Below are 26,858 nucleotides of genomic sequence, written 5' to 3'. Positions count from 1 at the left end.
TGGATAGATTGTATGATACCTAGGTGGATATATAGTTGGATACCTAGTTGGATACTTAGTTGGATAGATAGTTGATACCTCGTTGGATACTTAGTTAGATACCTAGTTGGATACATAGTTGGATACTTAGTTAGATACCTAGTTGGATACCTAGTTGGATAGATAGTATGATACCTAGTTGGATACCTAGTTGGATATATAGTTGGATACCTAGTTGGATACTTAGTTGGATACTTAGTTAGATACCTTGTTGGATACCTAGTTGGATAGATTGTATGATACCTAGTTGGATACCTAGTCGGATACTTAGTTAGATACCTAGTTGGATACCTAGTTGGATAGATAGTATGATACCTAGTTTGATAGTTAGTTGGATGCTTAGTTGGATACTTAGTTAGATAACTAGTTGGATACCTAGTTGGATAGATTTTATGATACCTAGTTGGATACTTAGTTGGATACTTAGTGAGATACCTAGTTGGATACCTAGTTGGATAGATAGTATGATACCTAGTTGGATATATAGTTGGATACATAGTTGGATGCCTAGTTGGATATGTAGTTGGATAGATGGTTGTGTACGTAGTTTGATACCTAGTTGGATAGATAGTTGGATACCTGGTTGGTTAGATAGTTAGATACCATGTTGGATAGATAGTTGGATAGATAGTTGATACCCAGTTGGACACCTAGTTGGATAGATAGTTGGTTACCTAGTTGGATAGATAGTTGGATAGATAGTTGTATACAAGTTGGATAGATAGTTGATGCCCAGTTGGATAACTAGTTGGATAGATAGTTGTGTACCTAGTTGGATACCTAGTTGGATACTAGTTGGATAGATAGTTGATACCTAGTTGGATTACTAGTTGGATAGAAAGTTGTGTACCTAGTTGGAAAGCTAGTTGGATAGATAGGTGGATACCTAGTTGGATACCTAGTTGGATAGATAGTTGGATACTAGTTGGATAGATAGTTGATACCTAGTTGGATAGATAGTTGGATACTAGTTGGATAGATAGTTGATACCTAGTTGGACACCTAGTTGGATAGATAGTTGGTTACCTAGTTGGATAGATATTTGGATACCTAGTTAGATACTTTGTTGGATACCTAGTTGGATACCTGGCTGGATTGATAGTTTGATAGATAGTTGGATACCTAGTTGGATTGATATTTTGATACCTAGTTGGATAGATTGTTGGATACCTAGTTGGATACCTGGCTGGATACCTAGTTGGAAAGCTAGTTGGATAGATAGTTGGATAAATAATTTGATACCTAGTTGGATAGATAGTTGGATAAATAATTTGATACCTAGTTGGATAGATAGTTGGATAAATAATTTGATACCTAGTTGGATATATAGTTGGATAAATAATTTGATATCTAGTTGGATAGATAGTTGGATAAATAATTTGATACCTAGTTGGATACCTAGTTGGATAGATAGTTGGATAAATAATTTGATACTTAGTTGGATACCTAGTTGGATAGATAGTTGGATAAATAATTTAGTTGGATAAATAATTAGTTGGATAGATAGTTGATACCTAGTTGGATAGATAGTTGGATAGATAGTTGTGTGCCTAGTTGGATAACTAGTTGGATAGATAGTTAGATACCTAGTTGGATAGATAGTAGGAACCCTAACCCAAACATTAGAGCAGTACCCTAACCCAACCATGAGAGCAGTACCATAACCCTAACCCAACATTGAGAGCAGTACCATAACACTAACCCAACCATGAGAGCAGTACCCTAACCCTAACCCAACCATGAGAGCAGTACCCTAACCCTAACCCAACCATGAGAGCAGTACCATATCCCTAACCCAACATTGAGAGCAGTACCATAACCCTAACCCAACCATGAGAGCAGTACCCTAACCCTCACCCAACCATGAGGGCATTACCATAACCCTAACCCAACCATGAAGGCAGTACCCTAACCTTAACCCAATTATGAGAGCAGTACCCTAACCCTCACCCAACCATGATGGCAGTACCACAACCCTAACCCAACATTGAGAGCAGTACCCTAACCCAACCATGAGAGCAGTACCATAACCCTAACCCAACCATGAGAGCAGTACCCTAACCTTAACCCAACCATGAGAGCAGTACCCTAACCCTAACCCAACCATGAAGGCAGTACCCTAACCTTAACCGAACCATGAGGGCAGTACCCTAACCCTAACCCAACATTGAGAGCAGTACCCTAACCCTAACCCAACATTGAGAGCAGTACCATAACCCTAACCCAACCATGAGGGCAGTACCCTAACCCTAACCCAACCATGAGGGCAGTACCCTAACCTTAACCCAACCATGAGGGCAGTACCCTAACCCTAACCCAACCATGAGAGCAGTACCATAACCCTAACCCAACATTGAGAGCAGTACCCTAACCCTAACCCAACCATGTGAGCAGTACCATAACCCTAACCCAACCATGAGAGCAGTACCCTAACCTTAACCCAACCATGAGAGCAGTACCCTAACCCTAACCCAACCATGAAGGCAGTACCCTAACCTTAACCCAACCATGAGAGCAGTACCCTAACCCTAACCCAACCATGAGAGCAGTACCCTAACCTTAACCCAACCATGAAGGCAGTACCCTAACCCTAACCCAACCATGAGAGCAGTACCCTAACCCTAACCCAACCATGAGGGCAGTACCCTAACCCTAACCCAAATATGAGAGCATTACCATAACCCTAACCCAACATTGAGAGCAGTACCCTAACCCTAACCCAACCATGAGAGCAGTACCATAACCCTAACCCAACCATGAGAGCAGTACCCTAACCTTAACCCAACCATGAGAGCAGTACCCTAACCTTAACCCAACCATGAGAGCAGTACCCTAACCTTAACCCAACCATGAGAGCAGTACCCTAACCCTAACCCAACCATGAAGGCAGTACCCTAACCTTAACCCAACCATGAGAGCAGTACCCTAACCCTAACCCAACCATGAGAGCAGTACCCTAACCTTAACCCAACCATGAAGGCAGTACCCTAACCCTAACCCAACCATGAGAGCAGTACCCTAACCCTTACCCAACCATGAGGGCAGTACCCTAACCCTAACCCAACCATGAGGGCAGTACCCTAACCCTAACCCAACCATGAGGGCAGTACCCTAACCCTAACCCAACCATGAGAGCAGTACCCTAACCCTAACCCAACCATGAGACCAGTACCCTAACCCTAACCCAACCATGAGAGCAGTACCCTAACCTTAACCCAACCATGAAGGCAGTACCCTAACCCTAACCCAACCATGAGAGCAGTACCCTAACCCTAACCCAACCATGAGGGCAGTACCGCCGTAATCGTAGAAACATAGAAACGTGTTTCACAGAAGATGAAAGACAACTAGAATAAACATGCGGTTAGAGAGAACGTGAGTTTCCTACAGTTCAGCAGAGAACCTATGGTTGAGAGGCACGAGAAAGCTGGGTCGTGTTCATTTGTCACCAAACAGAAGAAAACAGACTGAAATGGGGAGGCATTACATAGACTTGTCCAATGAGAAATGCTTCTTTTTGTTTTCTGTTGCTATGGTGCTCGCTAATGAACAGGACCCTGTTGAAACAGATGAAAGAAGGGCCGGGTCCACGCTAAAGATGTGTGACTCCACTCAGCTACTCAGCTTTTAATAGGAGCGGTCTTGAGTGTGGTAGGCTGGTAGGATCCCCCTTCCCCACAGATGGTTAACTTGCTGGGTTACTAGTGAAACATGACCTAAAGTTATCAACCTCAACACTCATTTGGGGACAGTATGTTTGTTTTGGTCAAGTGACTTAACGTAGAGACCTCGATGAAGCGCAGGGTTTCATTTGGCCCAGATGTTTACAATAGCTTTAGCTGAGGGGATTGTTGGTGAAGTGCTCCTCCAGCACAGCTGCCTGTCCAAAACTGAAAACAGGTGTGTGCCTGAAATAAATCCTAGTACCGCACAACTGGCAAGGAAAGATGATTGACCTCAATGTGAGGTAATAAATCAAAACAAGCTCTGATTAAATCAGCTTGAGGAACAGGTTGTGGATGGCTGGTGGTTTCTGGCTTTGTTTTGTGGTCTCTTAGCAGTCAACTCATTTTCGATGTATTTGAATCCCTCAATGACCTGGATATTAGGAGCTTTTGTCGATTTTAAAGTCCTATATTTACAGTATGTTCTGAGCATTCTTCTAAAATACATACTTACAAACTAACATACTCACTTACTGAATACAATGCTAAAATCAGCCCGTTTTATATCTCCTACTTTAAATCTTACATTCTCTCTCTTATTTCTCTCTCAGCGTGTGACAGCAACCACTGGGGTCCCCACTGCAGTAACCGCTGCCAGTGTCAGAACAGTGCACTGTGTAACCCCATCACAGGCGCCTGTATCTGCCAGCCCGGGTACAGGGGCTGGCGCTGCGAGGAGGTCTGCGAGGCGGGCACCTATGGCAACGGGTGCCAACAGAAGTGCCTGTGCCAAAATGGAGCAGCGTGCCACCACGTGACCGGGGAGTGCAAGTGTTCACCCGGATACACCGGTGCTTTGTGAGTCATCATTGACACGCACACATGCACGCACTCAGAAATATAAAAAAACACAAACTCACACTGTATGTACACTACCAGTCAAAAGGGTTTTTCTTTATGTGTACTATTTTCTACATTGTAGAATAATACTAAAGATATCAAAACTATGAAATAACACATACGGAATCATGTAGTAACCAAAAAAAGTGTATATAATATTTTATATTTGAGATTCTTCAAATATCCACAGTCTTGAAGGAGTTCCCACATATGCTGAGCACTTGTTGGCTGCTTTTCCTTCACTCTGCGGTCTGACTCATCCCAAACCATCTCAATTTGGTTGAGGTCAGGGGATTGTGGAGGCCAGGTCATCTGATGCAGCACTACATCACTCTCCTTGGTCAAATAGCCTTTACCAGATGGGATGGCGTATCGCTGCAGAATGCTGTGGTAGCCATGCTGGTTAAGTGTGCCTTGAATTCTAAATAAATCACAGACGATGTCACCAGCAAAGCACCCCTGCACCGTAACACCTCCTCCTCCATGCTTTACAGTGGGGAAAACTAATGCGGAGATCATCCGTTCACCCACACAGCGTCTCATAAAGACACGGTGGTTGGAACCACAAATCTCGAATTTAGACTCCAGACCAAAGGACATATTTCCACCGGTCTAATGTCCATTGCTCATGTTTCTTAGCCCAAGCAAGTCTCTTCTTATTATTGGTGTCCTTTAGTAGTGGTTTCTTTTCAGCAATTCGACCATGAAGGCCTGATTCACACAGTCTCCTCTGAACAGTTGATGCTGAGATGTGTCTGTTACTTGAACTCTGTGAAGCATTTATTTGGGCTGCAATTTCTGAGGCTGGTAACTCTAATGAACTCATCCTCTGCAGCAGAGGTAACTCTGGGTCTTCCATTCCTGTGGCGGTCCTCATGAGAGCCAGTTTCATCATAGCGCTTGATGGTTTTTGCGACTGCACTTGAAGAAACTTTCAAAGAGTGGACTGTCGTTTTTCTTTGCTTATTTGAGCTGTTCTTGCCATCATATGGATTTGGTCTTTTACCAAATAGGGCTATCTTCTGTACACCCCCCTCCCACCTTGTCACAACACAACTGATTGGCACAAACGCATTAAGAAGGAAAGAATCTCCACAAATTAACTTTTTATAATGCACACCTGTTAATTGAAATGCATTCCAGGTGACTACCTCATGAAGATGGTTGAGAGAATGCCAAGAGGGTGCAAAGCTGTCACCAAGGCAAAGGGTGGCTATTTGAAGAATCTGAAATATATGTTTAACACTTTTGGTTACTACATGATTCCATATGTGTTATTTCATAGTTTTGATGTTTTCACTATTATTCTACAATGTAGAAAATAGTAAAAATAAAGAAAAACCCTTGAATGAATAGGTGTTCTAAAACTAGTTAGTTTCTGACAATGGTGGCTAGGGTGCTTCAAGACAAAAAAAGGGTTTGAAAGAGATGTTCTTGTGAAAGACATAATTTTAGAATTTGTATTATAATTAATGAATTAGTCCCTTTTTGTTTCTGACTCGGTCATTTCTTTAAGTCTGTAAGGATTGATTTCATGTTTCTCCTCTTGTCCTATAGTTGTGAGGACCTGTGCCCACCAGGGAAGCATGGACAGCAGTGTGAGGAGAGATGCCCTTGCCAGAATGGAGGAGTGTGCCACCATGTCACAGGAGAGTGCTCCTGCCCCGCTGGATGGATGGTAATACACACACACGCACACACACATAAATTATGTTTGATAGTCACGTGTATTACTGTGAGTTATCCTCTATGGGCTAGCGTCCCACCTACTCAACAGCCAGTGTAATCCCGTGGCGCGATATTCAAATACCTTAGAAATGCTATTACTTCAATTTCTTAAACATATGACTATTTTACACCATTTTAAAGACAAGACTCTCGTTAATCTAACCACACTGTCCGATTTCAAAAAGGCTTTACAACGAAAGCAAAACATTAGATTATGTCAGCAGGGTACCCAGACAGAAATAATCAGACACCCATTTTTCAAGCTAGCATATAATGTCACATAAAACAAAACCACAGCTAAATGCAGCACTAACCTTTGATGATCTTCATCAGATGACACTCCTAGGACATTATGTTATACAATACATGCATGTTTTGTTCAATCAAGTTCATATTTATATCAAAAAACAGCTTTTTACATAGCATGTGACTAGCATGTGACTAGCATTCCCACCGAACACTTCCGGTGAATTTACTAAATTACTCACGATAAACGTTCACAAAAAACATAACAATTATTTTAAGAATTATAGATACAGAACTCCTTTATGCACTCGCTATGTCCGATTTTAAAATAGCTTTTCGGTGAAAGCACATTTTGTAATATTCTGAGTAGATAGCCCGGCCATCACAGGCTAGCTATTTTGACACCCACCAAGTGTGGTACTCACCAAACTCCGATTTACTATTAGAAAAGTTTGATTACCTTTGCTGTTCTTCGTCAGAATGCACTCCCAGGACTTCTACTTCAATAACAAATGTTGGTTTGGTTCCAAATAATCCATAGTTATATCCAAATAGCGGCGTTTTGTTCGTGCGTTCAAGACACTATCCGAAGGGTAAAGAAGGGTGATGCGCCCGACACGTTTCGTGACAAAAAAATTCAAAATATTCCATTACCGTACTTCGAAGCATGTCAACCGCTGTTTAAAATCAATTTTTATGCTATTTTTCTCGGAAAAAAGCGATAATATTCCGACCGGGAGTCGTTGTTTTCGTTCAAAGAGAGAGAAAGTAAACATGGTGTCGGCTCGTGGACGCGCCTCCAGTCTCATTGTCCTCAGATCGACCATAATCCAAATGCGCTAATGTTTTTCAGCCATGGCCTGCAAAGCCACCATTCATCGTTCTGGCGCCTTCTGAGAGCATATGGGAGCGTTAGAAAATGTCACGTTATGCCAGAGATCCCCTGATTTGGTTAGAGATGATCAAGAAAGCCAAGAAGTAGTCAGAGAGAGCGCTTCCTGTTTGGAATCTTCTCAGGTTTTGGCCTGCCAAATGAGTTCTGTTATACTCACAGACACCATTCAAACAGTTTTAGAAACTTTAGGGTGTTTTCTATCCAAATCAAACAATTATATGCATATTCTAGTTACTGGGCAGGAGTAGTAACCAGATTAAATCGGGTACGTTTTTTATCCGGCCGTGCAAATACTGCCCCCTATCCCCAACAGGTTATCATATTGACATTCACAGTAATATAACGTCATAATATAATGGTACTGCAAGGAGTCGATAGCTACGACACCATGTCCATCACCGGAGGTTGGTGGCAACTTAATTGGGGAGGACGGCTCATAATAATGGCTGGAGCGGAATCAGTGGAATGGTATCAAATACATCAAACACATGGCTTCTATGTGTTTTATTCGCTCTGTTCCAGCCATTATTATGAGCCGTCCTCCCCTCAGCAGCCTCCACATTGTACATATCCTCTTGTTGCATCATATGTATTGATATGTGTTATGGGATATTGATATGATGGCCTACATATTGTATTTACTCTGGGATGTTGATATTGTGCTGACACATTCAATGTTCTGTGTGTGTTTAGGGTACAGTGTGTGGCCAGCCGTGTCCGGAGGGGCGCTTCGGGAGGAACTGTTCCCAGGAGTGTCAGTGTCACAACGGGGGGATGTGTGTATCATCCAGCGGACAGTGTCTGTGCAGTCCAGGCTACACCGGAGAACGGTAAGACAGGCTGGACCAGGCCAAACCAAACTGAGCCATGCCAAACTATGACATGACAGGCTTTTTTTTCTTGATTTATAATATTTTATTTCACATTGTAAGAAAGTTGAGGTAAAATAACAAACACAAACCCTGGATTGAGGAATCACCCTCCCCTTCACCTCCCCCAAAAGGAATCACCCTCCCCTTCACCTCCCCCAAAAGGAATCACCCTCCCCTTCACCTCCCCCAAAAGGAATCACCCTCCCCTTCACCTCCCCCAAAAGGAATCACCCTCCCCTTCTCCTCCCCCAAAAGGAATCACCCTCCCCTTCACCTCCCCCAAAAGGAATCACCCTCCCCTTCCCCTCCCCCAAAAGGAATCACCCTCCCCTTCACCTCCCCCAAAAGGAATCACCCTCCCCTTCACCTCCCCCAAAAGGAATCACCCTCCCCTTCACCTCCCCCAAAAGGAATCACCCTCCCCTTCACCCCCCCCAAAAGGAATCACCCTCCCCTTCACCTCCCCCAAAAGGAATCACCCTCCCCTTCACCTCCCCCAAAAGGAATCACCCTCCCCTTCTCCTCCCCCAAAAGGAATCACCCTCCCCTTCACCTCCCCCAAAAGGAATCACCCTCCCCTTCACCTCCCCCAAAAGGAATCACCCTCCCCTTCACCTCCCCCAAAAGGAATCACCCTCCCCTTCACCTCCCCCAAAAGGAATCACCCTCCCCTTCACCTCCCCCAAAAGGAATCACCCTCCCCTTCACCTCCCCCAAAAGGAATCACCCTCCCCTTCACCTCCCCCAAAAGGAATCACCCTCCCCTTCACCTCCCCCAAAAGGAATCACCCTCCCCTTCACCTCCCCCAAAAGGGAAGAAATAGAATGAACATTCTTTTGACATGACATACCATGACATACCATGACATACCATTACACTAAATGGCTCCAATTCAGTCAAACTCAGTAAAGCAGTTTGTCTAGGATCCACTCTTTTGCCAGGTCAGTGTCATTCTAGTCGAGTCATGTGGTCAAGAAAAACTCCTAACCCTAGCCTAGTCCATGGATATCTGTTCATGTCTATTTCACAATTTTTGCAAAGCAGAATATATTTGAAATTCAGGCAGCAGGCTATCACATACAATGATAATGTCATAAACAAACACTGCAGAAGTAATCCCTTGGTTGTATACATTAGTCAGCGATGGCTGAATTGGAATTCAATTGTAAGTGTCATCTTTGACCTACATTAAGTCTATATGTGTTAGTGGAACTATAGCAGACCATCTGTTGCTACTGTAGCTGTCCCATTGATCCCTCCAGACCAATAACAAGGTCAGGGAGGGAGGGAGGGAGGGAGAGAGGGAGAGAGGGAGGGAGGGAGAGAGGGAGAGAGAGAGGGAGAGAGAGAGGGAGGGAGAGAGGGAGGGAGAGAGGGAGAGAGAGAGGGAGAGAGGGAGAGAGGGAGAGAGGGAGAGAGAGCAGCAGGCAAGGCCAAGCAATTAACTAGTGATGCCAACTGTACTTAATAGGGCTTGGAAAAATATAAATACCCACTGGACAAATGTGGTGCACAAGTTATCCCAGTCAACCTAACAGTAATATTGTCCGTCTTTAGCAATAAGGGTAAAATCGAGTACAAACAACAGTATGACATGAAGGAATAAAGTAGTCTAGATTGCACTTAACTCAAACATACCTGTAATGTAATTTGATATTGGATCATCAGATATGATACATTTATTATCAGGACTTCCATTTTCAAATATTAACCTGATACATGAGATTTAAAAATAACAATATACACTACCGTTCAAAAGTTTGGGGTCACTTCGAAATGTCCTTGTTTTTGGAAGAAAAGCACATTTATTTGTCCATTAAAACAACATCAAATTGATCAGAAATACAGTGCAGACATTGTTAATGTTGTAAATGACTATTGTAGCTGGAAATGGCTGATTTTGTTATGGAATATCTACATAGGCGTACAGAGGCCCATTATCAGCAACCATCACTCCTGTGTTCCAATGGCACGTTGTGTTAGCTAATCCAAGTTTATCATTTTAAAAGGCTACTTGATCATTAGAAAACCCTTTTGCAATTATATTAGCACAGCTGAAAACTGTTGTTCTGATTAAAGAAGCAATAAAACTGGCCTCCTTTAGACTAGTTGAGTATCTGGATCAACATCATTTGTGGGTTCGATTACAGGCTCAAAATGGCCAGAAACAAAGAATCTTCTCCTGAAACTCGTATTCTTGTTCTGAGAAATTAAGGCTATTCCATGGGTGAAATTGCCAAGAAACTGAAGATCTCGTACAACGCTGTGTACTACTCCCTTCATAGAACAGTGCAAACTGGCTCTAACCAGAATAGAAAGAGGAGTGGGAGGCCCCGGTGCACAACTGAGCAAGAGGACAAGTACATTAGAGTGTCTAGTTTGAGAAACAGACGCCTCACAAGTCCTCAACTGGCAGCTTCATTAAATAGTACCTGCAAAACACCAGTCTCAACGTCCACAGTGAAGAGGCGACTCCGGGATGCTGGCCTTCTAAGCAGATTTGCAAAAAAAAAGCCATATTTCGGACTGGCCAATAAAATAAAAGATTAAGATGGGCAAAAGAACACAGACACTAGATAGTGGTAGATTGGAAAAAGGTGTTATGGACAGACAAATCTAAGTTTGAGGTGTTCGGATCACAAAGAAGAACATTTGTGAGACAGAAAGAATGAAAAGATGCTGGAGGAGTGCTTGACGCCATCTGTCAAACATGGTGGAGGTGTCACGTCCTGACCAGTAATAGGGGTTATTTGTTATTGTAGTTTGGTCAGGACGTGGCAAGAGGGTATTTGTTTTATGTGGTTCGGGGTGGTGGTTTGTTTAGTAGGGTATTTGATTTATGTATTCCGGGGATTTTTGGGCACTTTTCCTTGTTAGTGTATTTCTATGTTCTGTCTAGTCTTTTGTATTTCTATGTTTTGTTAATTGGGGTTGGACTCTCAATTGGAGGCAGGTGTTTTCTAGTTGCCTCTGAGAGTCCTATATATAGGTATGTGTTTGTTCAGTACTTTGTGGGAGATTGTTCTGGTATAGCCTTGTGCCTTACCAGCCTGTGAATAGTCATTGTGGTTTCTTTGTGTACGTGTTTATTTTGGTTCTCCTTCTTGTCCGATTATAATAAAGAAGATGAGTGCACATAACCCCGCTGCGTATTGGTCCACTTTCTCCGACGATGACTTCTCTATATCTTCAGACGAAGAAGAGTGTTACAGGAGGCAATGTGATGGTATGGGGGTGCTTTGGTGGTGGTAAAGTGGGAGATTTGTACAGGGTAAAAGGGATCTTGAAGAAGGAAGGCTATCACTCCATTTTTCAATGCCATGCCATACCCTGTGGACGGCGCTTAATAGGTGCCAATTTCCTGCTACAACAGGACAATGACCCAAAGCACAGCTTCAAACCACTGTATGCAAGAACTATTTAAGGAAGAAGCAGTCAGCTGGTATTCTGTCTATAATGGACTGGCCAGCACAGTCACCGGATCTCAACTCTATTGAGCTGTTGTGGGAGCAGCTTGACCGTATGGTACGTAAGAAGTGTCCATCAAGCCAATCCAACTTGTGGAAGATGAAACCTCTTTAGATTACCTCAACAAATTGACAACTGGAATGCCAAAGGTATGTAAGGCTGTAATTGCTGCAAATGGAGGATTCTTTGACAAAAGCAAAGTTTGAAGGACAATTATTTCAATTAAAAATCATTATTTATAACCGTGTCAACGTCTTGACTATATTTCCTATTCATTTTGCAACTCATTTCATGTATGTTTTCATGGAAAACAAGGACATTTCTAAGTGACCCCAAACTTTTGAACGGTAGTGTATATACTGTATATATGCACTAATCGATATCAAGTGGGGATCCTGTGTGGCTCAGTTGGTAGAGCAAGAAGCTTGAAATGCCAGCATTGTGGGTTCAATTCACGTAGGGGACCAGTACAGTAAAAAGTTTACAAAAATATCCACCCAATACTGTAAGTAGAAAGCACTTTTTCAAGTGGAATTCCTTACTAAATACAGTGCATTTGAAAAGTATTCAGACCCCTTGACTTTTTCCACATTTTCTTACGTCACAGCCTTATTCTAAAATGTATTCAATAGTTTTTTTCCTCATCAATCTACACACAATACCCCAAAGTGATGAAGCGAAAACAGATTTTTAGAAATGTTTGCAAATGTAGAAAAAAAAAATGAAATGTCACATTTCAATACGTTTTCAGACCCTTTTCTCAGTACTTTGTTGAAGCACCTTTGGCAGCGATTACAGCCACGAGTCTTCTTGGGTATGACGCTACAAGCTTGGCACACCTGTATTTGGGGAATATCTCCCATTCTTCTCTAAAGATCCTCTCAAGCGCTGTCAGGCTGGATGGGGAGCGTCGCTGCACAGCCATTTTCAGGTCTCCCTAGAGATTTTCGATCAGGTTCAAGTCCAGACTCTGGCTGGGCCACATTCAGAGACTCGTCCCAAAGCCACTCCGGGTTGTCTTGGCTGTGTGCTTAGGGTCGTTATCCTGTTGGAAGGTGAACCTTCGCTCCAGTTTGAGGTCCTGAGTGCTCTGGAGCAGGTTTTCATTAAGGATCTCTTCATCTTTCCCTCGATCATGACTAGTCTCCCAGTCCCTGCTGCTGACACCACCATGCTTCATCATACAGATGGTGCCAGGTTTTCTCCAGACATGACGCTTGGCATTCAGGCCAAAGAGTTGAATCTTGGTTTCATCAGACCAGAGAATCGTGTTTCTCATGGTCGGAGAGTCCTTTAGGTGCCTTTTGGCAAACTCCAAGCGGGTTGTCATGTGCATTTTACTGAGGAGTGGCCCCCGTCTGGCCACTCTACCATAAAGGCCTGATTGGTGGAGTGCTGCAGAGATGGTTGTCCTTCTGGAAGGTTCTCCAATCTCCACAGAAGAACTCTGGAGCTCTGTCAGAGTGACCATCGGGTTCTTGGTCACCATCCTAACAAAGGCCCTTATCACCTGATTGCTCAGTTTGGCCAGGCGGACAGCTCTAGGAAGAGTCTTGGTGGTTCCAAACTTCTTCCATTTCGGCCACTGTGTTCTTGGGGACCGTCAATGCTGCAGAACTGTTTTGCTACCCTTCCCCAGATCTGTGCCTCGACACAATCCTGTCTCGGAGCTCTCAGGACAATTCCTACGATCTCATGGCTTGTTTTTGCTCTGACATGCACTGACAACTGTGGGACCTTATATAGACAGGTGTGTGCCTTTCCATATCATGTCCAATCAATTGAATTTAGCACAGGTGGACTCCAATCAAGTTGTAGAAACATCTTAAGGATGATCAATGGAAACAGGATGCACTTGAGCTCAATTTTGAGTCTCATAGCAAAGAGTCTGAATGCTTATGTAAATAAGGTATTTCTGTTATTTATTTTTAATACATTTGCAAACATTTCTAGAAACCTGTTTTTGCTTTGTCATTATGGGGTATTTTGTGTGAGGAAAACAATTACTTTATTCAATTTAATCCAATAAGGCTGTAACGTAACAAAATGTGGAAAAGTCAAGGGGTCTGAATACTTTCCGAGTGCACTGTATATGATTTTGTTGTTTGTGCATTGCAAGGTTTAGCTAATAAAACAACCCTTATGACCAACAAGATATTTGGAAAAACTTTCTAGCCTTATCCCAGTTCCATCTCCCTGTCCCCCATCTCCCTGTCCCCCATCTCCCTGTCCCCCATCTCCCTGTCCTCCTCTTATCCCAGATCTAAACCCCATCTCCCTGTCCCCCTTTTTACAGTGTTTTATGTCCAACAATAAAAACGTTTATTTTTTGCACAGAAAAGTTGGGGGCCAAATAAAATCATCTGTTGGCCGCCAGTTGGGGAACCCTGACATGTCTGCTTGTGTGTGTGTGTGTGTGTGTGTGTGTGTGTGTGTGTGTGTGTGTGTGTGTGTGTGTGTGTGTGTGTGTGTGTGTGTGTGTGGACAGTCTGGTTGCGGGGAGGATGAAGGGAGCGGAAGGAAGTGAATGGGAATTTGTGCGTGCGTGCGTGCGTGCGTGTGTGTGTGTGTGCGTGCGTGCGTGCCTGCGTGCCTGCGTGTGTGTGTGGACAGTCTGGTTGCGGGGAGGATGAAGGGAGCGGAAGGAAGTGAATGGGAATTTGTGTGTGTGTGCACATGTGTGTCTGTGTGTGTGTGATCACAGGAGTGTGGATCTCTTCCAGACCAATAGGCTACAGTATGATGCGTGCGGTCTGTCTGCTTCTTGTCAGGCTGGCTGCAGCCAGCGGCCTGGGATGCCTGAGGAAGCTGTGGGGGAGAGACCATAGAAATATAATTCATAGAAAGAGAGACCCTCCCATGCACTACTGCCGCTTGAGGCTTCTGTAGGCTCCTCCTAAGAGGATGAAGCACTGGTCATGCGTCCCAAATGGCATCCTATTCCCTTTATAGTGCACAACTTTTGACCAGGGCTTCAATTGGGCTCATTATATAGGGAACAGGGTGCCATTTGGGACGCATCCTGGGAGTAATTTAGAGTGGGAAACTTTCTTTGTTCTTCAGTTTCTTCCTTAGAGAGACCCTCCCATTGCTCTGCCAGAGCTGGACTTGAGCCAAACCGTCTAGGACAGTAAATCTTCCTTGTATCCTCTTTTCCTTGAAAGCACTATGAGGAAAGTGTGCTTAGCTAGTACTTTCACAACAATTATGCATGTTTGTATGGACACAAGCAAACAAGCAACTGTGACCTCAGAAGACCTGGGTTGAAATAGTACTTGTTTTCTTTTAAATGCTTTGAGCGTTTGATCGAGTCTGTTTGGAGTTCCAGATGGGTGGCTGTGGATTGTACTTTCGGGACTATTCCATTGCTCCCGTTGCTCCCATTGTACCAGGCAAGCTCAATCAAGCTACACTCTTAGAAAAAAAGGGTTCCAAAACAGTTCTTCAGCTGTCCCCATAGGAGAACCATTTTTGGTTCCAGGGAGAACCCTTTTTGGTTCCACGTAGAATCTTCTGTGGAAAGGGTCCTACATGGAACACAAAAGGGTTCTTCAAAGGGTTCTCCTATAGAGACATACAAATAATTATTTTACATTCTAGATATCACCTTTTTTTCTAAGAGTGTAGTTCAAAGTTTAGAGCAATGAATCATGCTCCAATCAGAGTTTTTTGGTTCCTGCAAAAGAGTAGGACTTTGTCCATATAATTAACATTATCAGAGAGGGACGCACCATATACTTAGCCAGCCCAGTGAACCTACAGGAATAGCACTGCAAGTGCACTTTTATGAGTTAATAAGGGTTTGAGGGAAACCAGACGTCATGGCAAAACCTCGGTACTGTATACCATGCCACTGCCTGTGGTTCTGCCTGCCTAGCCACACCCTGCTGGAAACCCAGACTAGGCCAGGCTAGTTCAATGATGGAGAGCTGGAAACCCAGACTAGCCTGGTTCAATGATGGAGGGCTGGAAACCCAGAGTAGACAACGCTAGTTCAATGATGGAGGGCTGGAAACCCAGAGTAGACCACGCTAGTTCAATGATGGAGGGCTGGAAACCCAGAGTATACCACGCTAGTTCAATGATAGAGGGCTGGAAACCCAGAGTAGACCACGCTAGTTCAATGATAGAGGGCTGGAAACCCAGAGTAGACCACGCTAGTTCAATGATGGAGGGCTGGAAACCCAGAGTAGACCACGCTAGTTCAATGATGGAGGGCTGGAAACCCAGAGTAGGCCACGCTAGTTCAATGATAGAGAGCTGGAAACCCAGACTAGGCCATGCTAGTTCAATGATAGAGAGCTGGAAACCCAGAGTAGACAACGCTAGTTCAATGATAGAGGGCTGGAAATCCAGAGTAGACCACGCTAGTTCAATGATGGAGGGCTGGAAACCCAGAGTAGACCACGCTAGTTCAATGATGGAGGGCTGGAAACCCAGACTAGGCCATGCTAGTTCAATGATAGAGAGCTAGAAACCCAGACTAGGCCATGCTAGTTCAATGATAGAGAGCTGGAAACCCAGAGTAGACAACGCTAGTTCAATGATAGAGGGCTGGAAACCCAGAGTAGACCACGCTAGTTCAATGATAGAGGGCTGGAAACCCAGAGTAGACCACGCTAGTTCAATGATGGAGGGCTGGAAACCCAGAGTAGACCACGCTAGTTCAATGATAGACGGCTGGAAACCCAGAGTAGACCACGCTAGTTCAATGATGGAGGGCTGTAAACCCAGAGTAGACCATGCTAGTTCAATGATAGAGGGCTGGAAACCCAGAGTAGACCACGCTAGTTCAATGATAGAGGGCTGGAAACCCAGAGTAGACCACGCTAGTTCAATGATGGAGGGCTGGAAACCCAGAGTAGACAACGCTAGTTCAATGATGGAGGGCTGGAAACCCAGAGTAGACCACGCTAGTTCAATGATAGAGAGCTGGAAACCCAGAGTAGACAACGCTAGTTCAATGATAGAGGGCTGGAAACCCAGAGTAGACCACGCTAGTTCAATGATGGAGGGCTGGAAACCCAGAGTAGACCACGCTAGTTCAATGATGGAGGGCTGGAAACCCAGAGTAGACCACGCTAGTTCAATGATGGAGGGCTGGAAACCCAGAGTAGACCACGCTAGTTCAATGATGGAGGGCTGGAAACCCAGAGTAGACCACGCTAGTTCAATGATGGAGGGCTGGAAACCCAGAGTAGACAACGCTAGTTCAATGATGGAGGGCTGGAAACCCAGAGTAGACCACGCTAGTTCAATGATGGAGGGCTGGAAACCCAGTTCAGTGATGGATGGTAGGGTAGTGTTTTGGGGTAAAGGGGATGGATGGGTATTGTTTGTGTGTACGTGTGTACGTGTGTACGTGTGTGTGTGTGTGTGTGTGTGTGTGTGTGTGTGTGTGTGTTTGTCAACTCAGGAGGGCTCTACACACATCTGGCTAGGGTATCTTAAGATTAATAAACTAACTAAGTCGTTCTGGATGAGAGCGTCTGCTAAAAAAATAAAATGTCAATGTAATGTTAATGGTCGGGTGGGTGGGGAGGGAGGTAGGGAGGGATGAGGCGATGTGTGTGTTATTTTGGGGAGTTAAGTGAGTGCGTCTAGTGACTCGGCAGGTCCACTGTCTGTAGTATTGCAATAGTAAATTCCATTAAGTATACAGTCGTGGCCAAAAGTTTTGAGAATGACACAAATATTAATTTTCACAAAGTCTGCTGCCTCAGTTTGTATGATGGCAATTTGCATATACTCCAGAATGTTATGAAGAGTGATCAGATGAATTGCAATTAATTGCAAAGTCCCTGTTTGCCATGCAAATGAACTGAATCCCCCAAAAACATTTCCACTGCATTTCAGCCCTGCCACAAAAGGACCAGCTGGCATCATGTCAGTGATTCTTTCGTTAACACAGGTGTGAGTGTTGACTAGGACAAGGCTGGAGATCACTCTGTCATGCTGATTGAGTTGGAATAACAGACTGGAAGCTTCAAAAGGAGGGTGGTGCTTGGAATCATTGTTCTTCCTCTGTCAACCATGGTTACCTGCAAGGAAACACGTGCCGCCATCATTGCTTTGCACAAAAAGGGCTTCACAGGCAAGGATATTTCTGCCAGTAAGATTGCACCTAAATCAACCATTTATCAGATCATCAAGAACTTCAAGGAGAGCGGTTCAATTGTTGTGAAGAAGGCTTCAGGGCGCCCAAGAAAGTCCAGCAAGCGCCAGGACCGTCTCCTAAAGTTGATTCAGCTGCGGGATCGGGGCACCACCAGTACAGAGCTTGCTCAGGAATGGCAGCAGGCAGGTGTGAGTGCATCTGCAAGCGCAGTGAGGCGAAGACTTTTGGAGGATGGTCTGGTGTCAAGAAGGGCAGCAAAGAAGCCACTTCTCTCCAGGAAAAACATCAGGCACAGACTGATATTATACAAAAGGTACAGGGATTGGACTGCTGAGGACTGGGGTAAAGTCATTTTCTCTGATGAATCCCCTTTCCGATTGTTTGGGGCATCCGGAAAAAAGCTTGTCCGGAGAAGACAAGATGAGCGCTACCATCAGTCCTGTGTCATGCCAACAGTAAAGCATCCTAAGACCATTCTTTATTCATGGCTGTGTTCTTAGGCACAACTGTGAGTGAGCCCACTCCCTTGCTTCTCAGCCAAGGGAGTGGGCTCACTCACAGTTGTGCCTAAGAACACAGCCATGAATAAAGAATGGTACCAACACATCCTCCGAGAGCAACTTCTCCCAACCATCCAGGAACAGTATGGTGACGAACAATGCCTTTTCCAGCATGATGGAGCACCATGCCATAAGGCAAAGGTGAAAGCTAAGTGGCTCGGGGAACAAAACATCGATATTTTGGGTCCATGGCGAGGAAACTCCCCAGACCTTAATCCCATTGAGAATTTGTGGTCAATCCTCAAGAGGCGGGTGGACAAACAAAAACCCACAAATTCGGACAAACTCCAAGCATTGATTATGCAAGAATGGGATGCCATCAGTCAGGATGTGGCCCAGAAGTTAATTGACAGCATGCCAGGGCGGATTGCAGAGGTCTTGAAAAAGAAGGGTCAACACTGCAAATATTAACTCTTTGCATCAACTTCATGTAATTGTCAATAAAAGCCTTTGACACTTATGAAATGCTTGTAATTATACTTCAGTATTCCATAGTAACATCTGACAAAAATATCTAAAGACACTGAGGCAGCAGACTTTGTGAAAATTAGTATTTGTGTCATTCTCAAAACCTTTGGCCACGACTGTAAGCTCCTATACTTTTATCAGATTTCAGCACAGCAGTCGAGCTACATCCATTCAGCTGTGTAGGACAGTAGTGGCTGTGCGGCGGAGAAATCAGAGGACAGGCTCATCGTAATGGCTGTGCTGGAATAAATGGAACGATATCAAATGCATGGAAACCATGTAGACCATGGAAACCATGTGTAGACCATGGAAACCATGTAGACCAAGGAAACCATGTGTAGACCATGGAAACCATGTGTAGACCATGGAAACATGGAATCCATGGAAACCATGTTTAGACCATGGAAACCATGTGTAGACAATGGAAACCATGGAAACCATGTAGACCATGGAAACCATGTGTAGACAATGGAACCATGGAAACCATGTGTAGACCATGGAAACATGTAGACCATGGAAACAATGAAAACATATAGACCATGGAAACCATGTAGACCATGGAAACCATTTGTATACCATGGAAACCATGTGTAGACAATGCAAACCATGTAGACCATGGCAACCATGGAAACATGTAGACCATGGCAACCATGTGTAGACCATGGAAACCATATATAGACAATGGAAACCATGTGTAGACCATGGAAACCATGTGTAGACCATGGAAACCATGTAGACCAAGGAAACATGGGCACCATGTCTAGACCATGGAAACCATGTAGACCTTGGAAACCATGTGTAGACCATGGAAACCGGGTGTAGACAATGGAAACCATGTAGACTATGGAAACCATGGAAACCATGTAGACAATGGAAACCATGGAAACCATGTAGACAATGGAAACCATGTAGACAATGGAAACCATGTAGACAATGGAGACCAGGTAGACCATGGAAACCATGTGTAGACCATGGAAACATGGAATCCATGGAAACCATGTTTAGACCATGGAAACCATGTGTAGACAATGGAAACCATGTAGACCATGGAAACCTTGGAAACCATGTTGACAAAGGAAACCATGGAAACCATGCAAGCCATGCAAGCCATGGAAACCATGTAGACAATGGAAACCATGTAGACAATGGAAACCATGTAGACCATGGAAACCATGTAGACCATGGAAACCATGTGTAGACCATAGAAACCATGTGTAGACCATGGAAACCATGTAGACAATGGAAACCATGTAGACCATGGAAACCATGTAGACCATGGAAACCATGTAGACCATGGAAACCATGTATAGACCATAGAAACCATGTGTAGACCATAGAAACCATGTGTAGACCATGGAAACCATGTAGACAATGGAAACCATGTAGACCATGGAAACCATGTGTAGACAATGGAAACCATGTAGACCATGGAAACCTTGGAAACCATGTAGACAATGGAAACCATGTAGACAATGGAAACCATGTAGACAATGGAGACCATGTAGACCATGGAAACCATGTGTAGACCATGGAAACATGGAATCCATTGAAACCATGTTTAGACCATGGAAACCATGTATAGACGATGGAAACCATGTAGACAATGGAAACCATGTAGACCAAGGAAACATGTAGACCATGGAAACAATGTAGACTGTGGAAACCATTGAAAATATGGAGACCATGGAAACAATGTGTAGTGTAGACCATGGAAACCATGTAGACCATGGAAACCATGTTGACCATGGAAACATGTAGACCGTGGAAACCATGGAAAATATGTAGAACATGGAAACAATGTGTAGACCATGGAAACCATGTAGACCATGGAAACCATGTAGACAATGGAAACATGTAGACCATGGAAACCATGTAGACCATGGAAACATGGAATCCATGGAAACCATGTAGACCATGGAAACATGTAGACCATGGACACAATGTAGACAATGGAAACCATGTAGACAATGGAAACCATGTAGACCAAGGAAACATGTAGACCATGGAAACCATGTAGACCATGGAAACCATGTGTAGCCATGTGTAGAACATGGAAACCATGTGTAGCCATGTGTAGACCATGGAAACCATGTAGACAATGGAAACCATGTAGACAATGGAAACCATGTAGACCATGGAAACATGTAGACCATGGAAACCATGTTGACCATGGAAACATGTAGACCGTGGAAACCATGGACAAGATGTAGACCATGGAAACCATGTAGACCATGGAAACCATATGGAAACCATGTGTAGACCATGGAAACCATATGTAGACAATGGAAACCATTTGTAGACAATGCAAACCATGTAGACCATGGAAACCATGTGTAGACCATGGAAACCATGAAGACAATGTAGACCATGTAGACCATGGAAACCATGTAGACCATGGAAACCATGTGTAGACCATGTGTAGACCATGGAAACATGGAAACCATGTTTTGACCATGGAAACCATGTAGACCATTTAAACCATGTGTAGACCATGGAAACCATGTATAGACGATGGAAACCATGTGTAGACCATGGAAACTATGTGTAGACCATGGAAACATGGAATCCATTGAAACCATGTTTAGACCATGGAAACCATGTATAGACGATGGAAACCATGTAGACAATGGAAACCATGTAGACCAAGGAAACATGTAGACCATGGAAACAATGTAGACTGTGGAAACCATTGAAAATATGGAGACCATAGAAACAATGTGTAGACCATGGAAACCATGTAGACCATGGAAACCATGTTGACCATGGAAACATGTAGACCGTGGAAACCATGGAAAATATGTAGAACATGGAAACAATGTGTAGACCATGGAAACCATGTAGACCATGGAAACCATGTAGACAATGGAAACATGTAGACCATAGAAACCATGTAGACCATGGAAACATGGAATCCATGGAAACCATGTAGACCATGGAAACATGGAATCCATGGAAACCATGTAGACCATGGAAACATGTAGACCATGGACACAATGTAGACAATGGAAACCATGTAGACAATGGAAACCATGTAGACCAAGGAAACATGTAGACCATGGAAACCATGTAGACTGTGGAAACCATTGAAAATATGGAGACCATGGAAACAATGTGTAGACCATGGAAACCATGTAGACCATGGAAACCATGTAGACAATGGAAACATGTAGACCATGGAAACCATGTAGACCATGGAAACATGTAGACCGTGGAAACCATGGACAAGATGTTGACCATAGAAACAATGTGTAGACCATGGAAACCATGTAGACCATGGAAACCATATGGAAACCATGTATAGACGATGGAAACCATGTAGACCATGGAAACATGTAGACCATGGAAACCATGTTGACCATGGAAACATGTAGACCGTGGAAACCATGGACAAGATGTAGACCATGGAAACCATGTAGACCATGGAAACCATATGGAAACCATGTGTAGACCATGGAAACCATATGTAGACAATGGAAACCATGTGTAGACAATGCAAACCATGTAGACCATGGAAACCATGTGTAGACCATGGAAACCATGAAGACAATGTAGACCATGTAGACCATGGAAACCATGTAGACCATGGAAACCATGTGTAGACCATGTGTAGACCATGGAAACCATGTTTTGACCATGGAAACCATGTAGACCATTTAAACCATGTGTAGACCATGGAAACCATGTATAGACGATGGAAACCATGTGTAGACCATGGAAACCATGTGTAGACCATGGAAACCATGTAGACAATGGAAACCATGTAGACCATGGAAACATGTAGAACATGGAAACCATGTAGACCATGAAAACATGTAGACCGTGGAAACCATGGAGAAATATGTAGACCATGGAAACCATGTGTAGACCATGGAAACCATGTGTAGATCATGGAAACTATGTGTAGACAATGAAAACCATGTATAGACGATGGAAACTGTGTGTAGACCATGGAAACCATGTAGACCATGGAAACATGTAGACCATGGAAACCATGTAGACTGTGGAAACCATGGTAAATATGTAGACCATGGAAACCATGTGTAGACCATGGAAACCATGTATAGACGATGGAAACCATGTGTAGATCATGGAAACTATGTGTAGACAATGAAAACCATGTATAGACGATGGAAACTGTGTGTAGACCATGGAAACTGTGTGTAGACCATGGAAACCATGTAGACCATGGAAACAATGTGTAGGCCATGGAAACCATGTAGACCATGGAAACCATGTAGACAATGGAAACCATGTTGACCATGGAAACATGTAGACCGTGGAAACCATGGAAAAGATGTAGACCATAGAAACAATGTGTAGACCATGGAAACCATGTAGACCATGGAAACCATATGGAAACCATGTGTAGACCATGGAAACCATGTGTAGACCATGGAAACCATGTAGACTATGGAAACCATGGAAACCATGAAAACCATGGAAACCATGTAGACTATGGAAACCATGGAAACCATGTGTAGACCATGGAAACCATGTGTAGTCCATGGAAACCATGTGTAGACCATGGAAACCATGGAAACCATGTAGACCATGGAAACCATGTGTAGACCATGGAAACCATGTGTAGACCATGGAAACCATGGAAACGTGATTGATACCTTAGCATCTAATCCATCCCAGCCGTTTGTATGAGCGTGTCCTTCTATATCTCCGGCCCACCAGCCTCCTCTGGTGTGGGAGGGTAACGTTTACCACGTCTCACAGTAATTGACCCCATATGGCCCCTTATTCCCAACAGTACAGTATACACTTGATTAACTTACAGTATAGACGACACTAGGGTGCATTGTTTGGTTTATCCTGTAGCATAGCACAAACAGGACACTTCATGTAAAGTGAACAGTTAGTAACTTAGTTCCCAGTCTCACTAGAGCATTGTTGTTGGTCACATGCTTGGTAAACAACAGGTGTAGACTAACAGTGAAATGCTTACTGATGGGTCCTTTTCCAACAACGCAGAGTTAAAGATATTATGCACTTATACAGTATATTATACTAATACCAGGGTGCTTTCTTGGGTTTACCCTGTAGCATACCATCAACAGGACACTTCATATAAAGTTAAGTTAGTTCCCATGTGTCTTCCACACAATCCTCTCAGCTGCCCCTAGTGTTGTACAGTAGTTGCTGTTGCTTTGTGACTTCATATCTTTGACACACGCCATCTGTCGGGCAAATGAATGAGCGTGTCCTATCGGCATGCTTTGAATCCCGTTTAGCGTGACAGCTCCATGCATTATGAGTGGTGGGGGGGGGACGCTAACACTGCTAAGACCATTAAGGCTGCTAGCACTAGAGAATGCTAACTTTGCTAAGATTGCCCCTTAGCTTCCCTGAGTGAGATAGATAGGGTTGAGAGGGTATAGCGTAGTACCCAGTCCCCTAGGGAGATAGAGGGATATCAACAACTGGAAATGAAGGAGACCAGTGCACAGTCTGCTCACTTAGCCAATGGTGGTGGAATGTGGGAATGATATTATGGATATGACTTGGGAATGGAAGGAAATTTGGGGATTTTGTTAGGCAAGCTGGTGTCCTCTGTGTTGTAAAAGGAATTTTCAGTATATTATGATGTTACTTGGGATTTGGGGCTGTGTGTGCGTACGTGTGTATGTGTGTTTATGTGTGTGCGTGCGTGCGTGCGTGCGTGCGCGTGTGCGTGCGCGTGTGCGTGTGTGTGTGTGTTTGTGTGTGTGTGTGCAAACAGCTTCGGTCTGACTCACAAAAACAACACACACACACAAATCATGCTTTAATAAGGAATGAAATAAGGAGATAGCGAGAGAGAGAGAGAGAGAGAAAGTAAGTAAATAATTAAAATAAGTTTAAAAATATATAGTATGCAGTGGTCCCTTTAGAATAATCTGGAAAGTAGTAAGACAGAAGTAGTGCTGTTAGTGGGATTCATGTGTCACATTCCATATGAATTCAAGTGTCAAAAACAGTTCCGTTCAGTTGTTCTCAGCTGGTTTCCATATGTGTCCTTTCTGACCTTGAATCTATCCATTCTCCTCTCCCTGATATTGTGCTATTGCAACATTCTTTCAGCATACCTGCTGGCCACCTATGTCATAAACAAAGCTTGATTTTCTTACCAATATCTATAATCAGTGGTTGGTCCCAGATACCTATGATACTGGATTTTAAACAGTGTGTTTACAAATCGCCTGCTTTTCATAGCAATTAGGCCCAATTGCTGAACACTGTTGCTCCTGTAATGACTGCTCTTCCTGGAAAGTTGAAGCGTCTTTAGAAATATGAGAACAATATGCACAACGGGTCATTTTCAGAATGTAAGTGTGTCTTACTGTGTAGTGTTTTTTCTCTCTCTCTATTTTTTGTATTTTACCCCCTTTTTCTCCCCAATTTCGATCTTGTCTCATCGCTGCAACTCCTCAAAGGGCTCACGAGAGGCGAAGGTGGAGTCATGCGTCCTTGAAGCATGACCCGCCTAACCGGGAACTTTAACACTCCCCAGCTTAACCTGGAAGCCAGCCGCACCAATGTGTCTGAGGAAACACCGTTCAACTGGCGACAGCCTGCAGGCACCCGGCCCTCCACAAGGATTTGCTAGAGTGCGATGAGCCAAGTAAAGCTCCCCCGACCAAACGCTCCCCTAACTCGTACAACGCTGGGCCAATTGTGCGCCATCCTATGGGACTCCCGGCCACAGCCGGTTGTGGCACAGACCGGGAATGAACCTGGGTCTGTAGTAACCCCTCTAGGACTGCGATGCAGTTCCTTAGACCGCTGTGTCACTCAGGAGGCCATGTTTTTTCTTTGCTAATGTTCTAGTTCTCCCTGTTAAACTATACCTGCCTATACAGGTGTAGGATCTTAATTTGAGCCAGTTTGCTACAGCAGGAAAAATATTATCCTGGAGCAACAGGAAATGTGAATTATTATGTGGATTATAATTAATGGACATGTTTGTAGAGGTTTGTACATTTTCCGTTAGGGAAAATCAGGTCTGAATTTTTGAAAGTGGAAATTACAAACTTTTTAAAACTCAACTACACTACAAGTTTGCATTTCCTGCTGTGCAGGAAAATTCTCAGCAACAAAATAGTGACCAAATTAAGATCATAGATCTGTATGGGCTTGAACACACCAATAGCGTTTGCCTGCAGAGACTACTTGCAAACCGGTTTTACATGTAGAATGGCGCGAAAATGACATACTGAATCAAATCAAATCAAATGTATTTATATAGCCCTTCTTACATCAGCTGATATCTCAAAGTGCTGTACAGAAACCCAGCCTAAAACCCCAAACAGCAAGCAATGCAGGTGTAGAAGCACGGTGGCTAGGAAAAACTCTCTAGAAAGGCCAAAACCTAGGAAGAAACCTAGAGAGGAACCAGGCTACGAGGGGTGGCCAGTCGTCTTCTGGCTGTGCCGGGTGGAGATTAAAACAGCACATGGCCAAGATGTTCAAATGTTCATAAATGACCAGCATGGTCAAATAATAATAATCATAGTAGTTGTCGAGGGTGCAACCAGTCAGTAACACAAGAGTAAGTGTCAGTTGGCTTTTTCATAGCCGATCTTTGAGAGTATCTCTACCGCTCCTGCTGTCTCTAGAGAGTTGAAAACAGCAGGTCTGGGACAGGTAGCACGTCCGGTAAACAGGTCAGGGTTCCAGCAGGTCTGGGACAGCAGGTCTGGGACAGGTAGCACGTCCGGTGAACAGGTCAGGGTTCCATAGCCGCAGGCAGAACAGTTGGAACTGGAGCAGCAGCACGGCCAGGTGGACTGGGGACAGCAAGGAGTCATCAAGCCAGTAGTCCTGAGGCATGGTCCTAGAGAGAGAGAGAAAGAAAGAAAGAGAGAAAGAGAGAATTAGAGAGAGCATATTTAAATTCACACAAGACACCG

The 26,858-nt window shown here is 43.8% G+C and overlaps 1 protein-coding gene across 1 annotated transcript in view; it reads left to right on the top strand.

Annotated features, from left to right (window-relative positions):
• megf10 (multiple EGF-like-domains 10) overlaps window positions 1-26,858 on the top strand; it is a 101,091-nt gene that overhangs the window by 47,140 nt on the left and 27,093 nt on the right. Inside the window, exons 6-8 of the mRNA XM_029710297.1 lie at window positions 4,316-4,562; window positions 6,162-6,282; window positions 8,167-8,303. Coding sequence (XP_029566157.1) covers window positions 4,316-4,562; window positions 6,162-6,282; window positions 8,167-8,303 — 505 coding nt within the window. The remainder of the gene's footprint in view (window positions 1-4,315; window positions 4,563-6,161; window positions 6,283-8,166; window positions 8,304-26,858) is intronic.

The sequence above is a fragment of the Salmo trutta genome, chromosome 23 (genome assembly GCF_901001165.1).
Source record: "Salmo trutta chromosome 23, fSalTru1.1, whole genome shotgun sequence".
Taxonomy (NCBI): Eukaryota; Metazoa; Chordata; class Actinopteri; order Salmoniformes; family Salmonidae; genus Salmo; species Salmo trutta.
The sequence above is the reverse complement of the archived record's forward strand: the minus strand, read 5'-3'. Positions and strand labels throughout refer to the sequence as shown.